Source organism: Antrostomus carolinensis, unplaced genomic scaffold (assembly GCF_000700745.2).
Source record: "Antrostomus carolinensis isolate BGI_N321 unplaced genomic scaffold, ASM70074v2 scaffold4587, whole genome shotgun sequence".
Lineage (NCBI taxonomy): Eukaryota > Metazoa > Chordata > Aves > Caprimulgiformes > Caprimulgidae > Antrostomus > Antrostomus carolinensis.
In genome coordinates this window covers 82,351-91,813 of record NW_010327947.1, presented here as the reverse complement: position 1 = coordinate 91,813, position 9,463 = coordinate 82,351, and the positions used below count along the sequence as shown (strand labels likewise).

Sequence of the window (9,463 nt, the reverse complement as noted above, 5' to 3'; positions counted from 1 at the left end):
GTGCTGGGTGATACTTGTCCGGAGCACCTGATAAAGGCACCTCTTTTTTTTGAGAGAGGATTTTACGTAAAATCATGTCATCCTTTTCTAAATCTGGAATCACAGGTTGGCCCTCTCTAGGTTGCAGAATTATCTCACCCTCTAGGGGAGGTTCCTGCTCAGAGAAATTTTTTAAATACCGAGGGTCTTGGAGAACAACTTGATTCACATGGAAAGCCCCAGTTTTCCGAACGAATAAGTCATCATTTTCTAAGTCTGGATACAGATATCCATTTTCCACATCTCCTTGCTTGCATCCTGGTACAAAGGAAATATTCTTTCTACATTTTACGAGCCTAGGGCCAGAAGTAGGATCAATTTTGGTCTTCGTTTCAGAAGACAAGTAGTCAGAGTATTTTTGCAGGGCCTGAAGTAACGAAAACTGACTGAAGCATATAAAACAAAAGGAGGAAAGTAAACATATCATTAACTAGTAAAAGACAAGGAGATCACAATGTATTGAGATATACATTTGGTTTAGATTTGCAGTATCCTGAGCAGAACAACTATACCACTTAGCATTCACCACCACTAACCGTAGCATAGCACACGTCAACCAGCGTAAAGGTATCACGGCATACTAACCTGCTCAGAAACAGCACGCTGTCATGCTCACACACAAAGCCAGTAACCCTATGCAGCATATTATGCTTTTGCATTTACATGTTTCAGAAGATCAGCAACTTATGGCTACATTTTAATAAAAGAAAAAAAAATAAATAAATGGTAATAACCCAAAAAAGCGCAACATCACAGGACGTAGTTTAATTTCATTTAGCTGTTGCATATCCAGCCATTTCTTTTTGATGCAGCAAGAGTACAGTTCATGCAGTGATATCAACCTGGGCTGATCAGAAGCCTCCAAGATTTTTCCTTCTGCAATCTGTGACAATGATCTTCCCACATATTCAGCAGTTGGCTTATAGCTCTGATCCCTTCTGCAACTGCTGTTCCAGTCAAAACTTGGTCTTGGTGGATTAGCAACAATGGTAGAGCTTTGTTTGTAAGCTAATTCCTCATCCTCAGAATCTGATTTCTTTCTACTGTGCAGTAGCACAAAGAATGAGCAGAGGGAAAGAAAAAAACAAAAAAACAGTGTAATGAAAATAATATTTCAATTATTTTCTCTCTCGCTCAAAAAAAAAAAAAAAAAAAGAGAAAATATATCCTGCTGCTACACTGGCAATAAAAATGAAAAATAAAAATAAAGTCATATAACTACACTTTATTTATAGGTTTGGCACACAGGAAAAAAACAGGAGCATGCATGGAAACGCACCTGAACCCTTGAATCTCTTTATACCAGGGTTTGAAAGAAGATTTCCTGATTTTTTTCCATAGCAATTCTTCTTCTGGAGTCCAAAACTTAGGAAGAAATTTGTCAAAAGCAACCACTGTATTTGTCGCTGAAGAACTTAGCTTGCGAAAATAGAGATCATCTTTTTCAATGTTTGGGATGCCTATTTCCTCTTCCTCATCCTCATCAAAATACCCAGATAATTCTGAAGAAATGTTAATTCTTGGTTTGTTTTCCTCTTTAGTATCCAATTGCCTCTGCCTCCTCTGGTTACTGTTCAAAATACCCAATCAGTTAAGATATTTTAGGAGCAACTTGACATAAAGAATGCAAAAAGACATGCTTTTTGGCTCAGGAGTTCAGCCTCATGAATGAAGCAAATTAGTTCTCAATTCCATCACTGCAGCACCAGAAACAACAACATATATTAAAAAAAAAAAAGTTAATGGTTATATCAGCATCCTATCGCCTCCAACAAAAATATAAAGCTTGACAGAAAACACATAACAATTTATCAGCTGTGTTAAAGTGACGATTAGAAGACTAACTTCATGGAGTTATTTATGGACCACATTTTAGGTAATACAATAGTTACTGGATCTTGGATTAGTAACTCTGACCTCTGTGGTTCAAGCATTGCAGCTAGTGGACCAGCTGGATAACTTTCTTGTGAGCAAGATTTAGGAGAGTCATTGCGCAACATGAAATGATGTCCAGGTGCAGCAGAGCTTACAGGGCTCTTTTTGACTAGAAATCTACGATTTGCTAAGTCATCCATAACCACGTCGGGCAGCCTTCTTTCATCTTCTGAATCAGAGCCACTGTCATAGTCATAGATCATCTGGAGGGAAGTTGGATTTGTGAGCCTACACTCTGCTCTGCTATTTTGGCAGGAAGCTGTGGGATTCCTTTCACGTCCACTGAGGTTGATCAAAACAGGAACAGAATGAAGACAGTGAAGTCACGACGGTAATGATGAAACTCAAGAACTGGCCAGTAATCTCACACATACACACCAAGAAGTCAGACAACCAAAATTCATCACCATACTTTGGAAAGTGTTAATGAGAAACTTAAACAGTAGTTCTAGCTCTCTTGAACTTGCATTTAAATCCCCTCTATCTGGAGCACAACCAGCCTCAAAACATTACTCAAACACCAGAAAACTAGTTATATGGAACAAAGTACAAAAAAAACCAAACCAGAACAAAAAACCTGACACAACCACACCCAAACACCCCCTCGCCCCCCTTAAAATAGAGAAACTTAAATACTTTGCTTTGTATTGCAGCCACAGCAGCCTTTCTTTAACTAATAAAGAAATAATTTATTTAAGAAGTTCTAAATCAAAGTCCTCTTTACTAAGACCGCACACCAGTACCTTGAAAATGTTCCATCTGACTCGGTGAAGACAGGACTTGCCCAGCTCCTCCTGTTGTCCTCATTCTTTTCTGTCCTCTTCTTCCTTAAGGGTGCTGGCACATATGCCGCCTGCTTGTTTTTGTTGGGTAAGAAGCGATTGAAGTCAGTGGTAGGTTTCGGTTCAATCACAGAGATCCTACGGTAAGACCTGTCATCTTTATGGGAGTCATGCATTTTGAAAGGCAGTTCTGAGTCCGTGTCACTGTCACAACCTTAGAAGAAAGTGGAGAAGAGGGAAGGCACAAACATTATTCTCTAGACACAAGCTTCTAGCTAGAATTTGGAACAAAATGTTCCAAACTCAATTTAACTCCATATTCAAGTTGTTTTGGTCGCAAACTTGCTGAGCTACTGAGAGGGCAGTAGAAGAGGTATTTGTAGAAGTCTGTGGCAAAGCTGTGATAAGGTCCCCTAAGCTGAGCTTGGTTTGCATGTCCTTGCTACATTTGTTCCATTCTTTCACTGTCACTGCTATCTGCAGGAAACAAAGCACTAACCTCTAGACTGAAAACATAAAACAGCACAGAAGTTTTTAATTAAAAACATATTAGCCACTCAAATTTACTAGCAAAGCCAAGTTACCAGCAAATGGTATAGCAACGTGCTCATCTCACCAGATGAACGCCCAGTAGAAGTCCAGGGTATGTCACATATATAGCATGGCTATATGTTGCTTTGCTCAGATCAGAAATGCTCCATGTGGCCTTGGCCCAATGTTTTTGTGTTATTCACATGGAACAAAATCCAAAAGCTCACTATTTTTATAACTTTAAGTCAGACTACAAGTTTGTACTGAATTTTAAAACTGGGAGAGAAACACAGGTTCAGCTGTAGGGGTCCAACGTCACAGCCTTTCTTCTTGTTACCTTTCCTTCCATGACAAACTATCAAAAGTAACAACCACTATTCAGTTTTGAACTTATGGTGGGAAAAATCCTATTGAATAATCACAAACAGAGTGAATAGAACAAACAGAGTTGTTGACATAACCACACCAGGAACAAAGCAAGAGACTTTTGCAACTGTTGAATTTTATGTGATCCCATCAGTATTTGGATTCTAGCAATTTCCCTTCCTGAACTATGGGAAAATACCCTGGCACATACACACACCCTAATGCAGCTCTGAGAACGAGAGTCCCAGCAACCCTTCCTAAGAAAGTTCATGTGCACATTGCTTTGTTTCTACCAACTGTTAAAGGTCAATATTTGCTTAAGCAAAACACAACTGTGGCATTTGCAAAACCAGAGTTGCTTTTCAAGCCAATTTAAGTACTAGGCACTCAAAGTACTAGGTCCATACATTGTCTTCTCTCACACTCGTAAGACATGTGTCAACAAAAGATTTAAAAGAGGAAAAAACATACCTTCACTGCCACCTTTCAAGGTTATATCTGATGAAAAGCTTGTGGAGGATCTTGAACCAAGAGAGTCCAAGCTATCGAAGGAATCGTCTCTTTTATGGTTAGCAGAAGACGTGAAGGGCTCTCCCCTGTCAACGTACCAAATATCACCGTACCCACTATCCCTGCCGCTTCTGTTCAGGTGGCTGGACTCTTCAAGCGCCTATGAGAATGAGTTTTGAAAGGTCTTTTGCAATAATATAAGGTGCAACTGCTACTCTTGAGTTTTTGCTCAAAATTTTTTGAAATGCATTTTGAGTGCACAAACAGTCTTTACCAAGGTCTACTGCAAACCTCTAAAAATGACATATACAAAAGCTTAGATAGGAGATTCAACAGAATGTCTGAAATTTCTCTTATCTTAGCCAAAGGGAATCAAGACAAGGCTTTTCACAGTCTACCACATCATTAAGAGCAGGTAAATTCTGAATTTTGTGATTATATGGGTAGCAGAAGAACCAGTGTAAGCTAAAAATCATTCCTTTCCCATGGATTTCAATAGCAAGCAAAACAAACAAAACAAATGACCATGTTCTGCAAACAAAAAATAAAATTAAACCCCCAAGAGATGGTTTATAGTTGATGCTGTAATGTATAGTAAACTATAAAATTCAGGCTATTAAGTTTACTCTTCTGTTTACCTTAGTCAGTGCTTGTCCTAATAACTTCTCAAATGCTTTAAGATTGAGGTACGGACCATTATAATGAGGGTTACTTTGAGCCTTTCTCCCAAGCCAGTACAGCGTAATCAAAACCTAAAACCAAAGAAATAAAAAAATCAAATATAAACTTCATTACTTTCCTCTCAAAACATGCACCAGTATACAAGTACTTCAGAATGCCGTTAGAGAGGTTTTCCACAATGAAGTGTAAAATCTTATCTAGAGTGTTAGCTAGGATCTCCACCAAAACCAGTTAAAGAGTGTTACAATGCATGTCATCTATCCCAAGTAAGCAGATATTAAGTACCGTTTCTAATTACTACATTTATCTGGGAAAGTAAGCTGCATAGAAATGATCATAAGATGGCACTAATTTGCATCAGATAAATGAACAGCTGAAGAATAAGGTAAACATGATAGTGCCATAAACAGAAATGTCTTTAAAATATTTAATCATAGTTAGTGTGAAATTGCTTCAGAAAGCATTGAAGTAAGCATGCCTTACATTTTTCACTCTTCTGTTGGTCTCCTCTGGTCTGAAGCAGGGCAATGAATGAGAAAAACAAAACAAAACAAAACCTTTTAGAATCTCTGACTTAAAATTTAATTATTATTCAATAGTTAAAAGGTTTAAAGCCCAATTAGAGGTTAGCATAAAATATGCAACTATGACTGTTCCAAAAGAAATAAAAAGCAATTTGCTCTGAATTCACAGGCATAACTCCATACTATTTCAATCACTGCATATAAAGCAAGAAACTAGCTGATCTATTATAGTTTCTGATTTGAGAAGAACTCAGAAAAGCTCTAGGCTTTTTTATTTAGCTAAGGTTTTTAGTTACCAACAAAATAAAAATGGAAAACAAGCTAATGACTTTGGGAAATATAGTGTCTATTAGCCAGCAAGAATTTCAGTTACATATGAAAGCAGATTCAACTGTTAATTTTTTTCCTGATTGCATTGTATTTTCCAAAATATCTGCCTCAGACATGGAGAATACTTCAGCCTAAAGAGAATTTTTCAGACAAAGAATGAGCAACTGAAACCGGGACATCTAGAGAGAGACGCTGAAGGGCTGGAAGGAGTGGTTTGGTAAAAAGGGAAAAAAAACCGGGCTTAGAGGTTCCCCAAAAAAAAAAAAAAAAAAAAAGTAATCACTAACATTAATCAACTTTTATAATATATAGAGCCAATTTGAGGCAGACCTCGGAAGTGCACCAACACATACTATGGTTTTCTCCTCTCCTCCTGCTCGTTTTAAGAGCAAGAAGAGGAAACTTTTGAGATGGGAGTCTCCCAAAGGTGGGGTACAACAGACTCAGTCCTGAGATGTAAATACTCAGGGCTGGACTGCAGACAGCGGCTGCACAACACTCCCACCCACACTACCAGCAGTAATGGAAGGGCAAATGGTACAAATATACCGAAACAATTTTTTACCTGCCCCAGATGCCAGGGCTAGGGGCTGGGGCCTGGTTCAGTGGCAAGCTTCACACACAGCACAGTGAAGAGGTTCAAACAAAAAAGTGGAGAATTAACATACAGTGGCAGAAAGACCTACACAGAGCCCTATAAGAGGACAGATCAATGATGTATCATGGAACTGTTTTGGTTGGAACAGACTTTTAAGATCATCGAGTCAATTATAAACCCAGCACCACCAAGTTCACTTCTAAACCATGTCCCTAAGTACCACATCTACATGTCTTTTAAATACCTCCAGAGATGGCGATTCCACCACTTCTCTGGGCAGTCTGTTCCAGTGCTTGACAACCCTTTTGGTGAAGAAATTTTTCCTCATATCGAATCTAAGCCTCCCCTGGCACAACTTAAGGCCATTTCCTCTTGTCCTATCACTTGTTACTTGGGAGAAGAGGCTGACATCCACCTCACTACACCCTCCTTTCAGGTAGCTGTAGAGAGCAATAAGGTCTCCCATCAGCCTCCTTTTCTCCAGACTAAACAAACACAGTTCCCCCAGCTGTTCCTCATAAAACTTGTGCTCTAGACCCTTCACCAGCTTTACTGTCCTTCTTTGTCTCAGGGCACCTATCCTGTTGCTGGATGTCTAGGAACAAGCTAGTCAAAGGCTGCAAGGAAAAGGTAGAATAAACCATTCAGGGGACAGTTATGAGTTAGCAAGATGATGACAGGGCCTGGTCAGCGTAGATGGCACTCTTCACAGCAACAGGATATTTGCTGCAACATGACAACTGGCAGGAACTAGTTTGAGCGTGCTGGTTCCCATTCAGAGCAGCTGTAATTGCCATGCCCGTCCCCCACATTGTAAAGAAATCAGGCTGCCAAGAACACAAAGTCCTGAGATGGACCTGACCTTCACAACACCCACCAGCTTTCTTAATATCATATGTCAGAGATGCTACTGCTTTGTAGTCAGCAACCTCTTCCTCCCCTTCTCCTTTAATGTGAAATAGTTACACTTCTTTTTTTTTTGGAAAAAAACAAAACAAACAAAAAACAAAAAAAACACCCACAACAACAAAAAAAAAAACAACAAAAAAAACCCCTTCCAAAACACTGTTCTTTTTTTTGAAAAATTTCTCCTCTTCCTTTTCTTCAGTACACGGATATAATTTCTGGTGTCCATGCTGTAGGACATACCATGGCCATGACCCAACATGCTGGCTAGAGACAGGTTGGTCCCTCAAGGAGAGGATGGCAAATTATTCTTGTAGTGGTGTGTATCAGCATTATGCTTCTCACATCTGACAGACAGCATTTTAAAGGTTTGCATTCTTTAGCTTCAAGGTCTAAAAGCCTTTAACTAGGGCAAAATTTCTTCAATTATTTACGATTATAAAAGCAGAGGCCATGCATGCTCTCGCTAAGGATGCCTTGAAGTTTGCTTCCAAACTTTAGCAGTCTAGGAAGCAGTGAAAAACTCTGCCCTCAGTCAGTGGGAGCCTGTATCCAAGAGGTTGACAACCCTCATGTAGAGCAAAGCTATGTGACTGAACATGATGGTGTCCACTTCTGCTTTCCATGAGTTCTCTGGGATCACTTTGGTCAATAATTTGTAACAAGAGGAACATTCAGCTGTTTTTATATTTTAATATATTTTCTATACTTGAATAACAATAAATGCACTAGGCCTGCGTACTTGGGCTACAAACAACACAAAACTCAAGACATTCACATAAAATAATGAACACAGTTGAGCTTCAAAATGGAGGCACACACACACACAAATCCACACACTTGAATGAGAGACTGTGTTCCATTCAGGTGTTTGCTCAGCTAACAACAGCAGCAAACAGACAGGTTGTTTACTCGCTGTGAGCAAGGTTTCTTACCTTGCTAGTTATACCTTGTGTAACTATTCTCCTTCTCTTAACTACACCTATTGGTCTTTAAACCTTGTAAGAAACTTTTCATGATAGATGTAGTCTGACCAGAAGAAGAATCAAAATAAGACACCACCTGTTCATCTAGAGAAATCAGTTCCTCACTTAAATAGGCATGTATTAATTCTTTGATGGCTCTTAAGTAAAAAAAGAAGGATTCTGGATGTGTTGCCCTAGAATTTGTCTAAACCAAAAGGTATGTCATTTTTTGACAAAAGAAAATCCTGAATAAAGAAGCAATGCTGCTGTCTTACTGGAAGGCCTTAAAAGTCATTTGTCACCTACACACTTCACAGCTGCTTCTCCTCTGAGGCAGGCAACTTGTAGAAGATGCAATTTGGATCCACTTGTCATACTGAGTGAAATAAGAGCCTTTTATACATACAACCTGGCCAAGCCCACGATGCACAACTGAGCTTACATGCACAAGTCACTGCCCAGTTACCCTCCAGTAGACTGCATTTAAAATAGCTGGGCAAGTATTTATTGGATAGAAGTGTGATACAAACTGAAGAGCTTTCAAGAGGAATGACTTTCTCCTGTGAGCATCACAATTAAAAAAGCAAGTTTTTAACTAAATTGAAATAAATAAAACCACGAAATTATATTAAATAGAAGTTCTTCACAAAGTGTTATGAAAATATAAATACTATGCAGTACTATGCAAAGAATTCAACTGGGGTCTTGTGTATAGCTCTGAACAACTACAGTTCATAGGAGGGGACAAGACAGAGGCACCAACTTCAAGCATAGCAAGTTCTTTGCTGCTGCAAGAGGAGGCATGACTCTACCTTCTCTGACAACCTGTTGCTACCCAACAGCAAGCTTCTACTCTCAGGTCCACTCCTCAAGTCTGGCTCTAAACACACAGGGTTCAAAACCTCAGTTTCTCACACTGTATTTGAAGAAATGAGATGATAGGCTGCAAGAACATCAGCAATGTAGCCTTTAAGCTTTTTTAAACACTCCTGGACAATTCTAACCTTATTTTGAGCCTAAGTCTATAGCACTGAAGTGCACACACAGCACGGCTTGTAGAGACATTTGTCCTACAAAATCTACTTTAGGAACTGAAGCAGTAACCAACTTGCTGAAGTATCTTCATCAATGCAAATAAATGCCAATCCTACATTAGGCAACTGTGAAAGAAGTCTGCTTTTTGATGTTTTCATCCAAAACTGTCATAGAGTCCAGCTGGTGTGGACTATATTCTTTATGAAAATATTATTCTGTGTAACCTAATTTCTGACTTGAATAAATGAATTCCATTATGCT

At 39.0% G+C, this 9,463-nt stretch overlaps 1 protein-coding gene across 1 annotated transcript in view; it reads right to left on the bottom strand.

The window, feature by feature from the left end:
* Positions 1-9,463, bottom strand: part of LMO7 (LIM domain 7) — a 99,282-nt gene that overhangs the window by 41,083 nt on the left and 48,736 nt on the right. The window contains 8 exon segments of the mRNA XM_029085972.1: positions 2-425; positions 882-1,082; positions 1,319-1,609; positions 1,957-2,256; positions 2,718-2,970; positions 4,125-4,323; positions 4,802-4,915; positions 5,328-5,358. Coding sequence (XP_028941805.1) covers positions 2-425; positions 882-1,082; positions 1,319-1,609; positions 1,957-2,256; positions 2,718-2,932 — 1,431 coding nt within the window. The 5' untranslated portion in view covers positions 2,933-2,970; positions 4,125-4,323; positions 4,802-4,915; positions 5,328-5,358.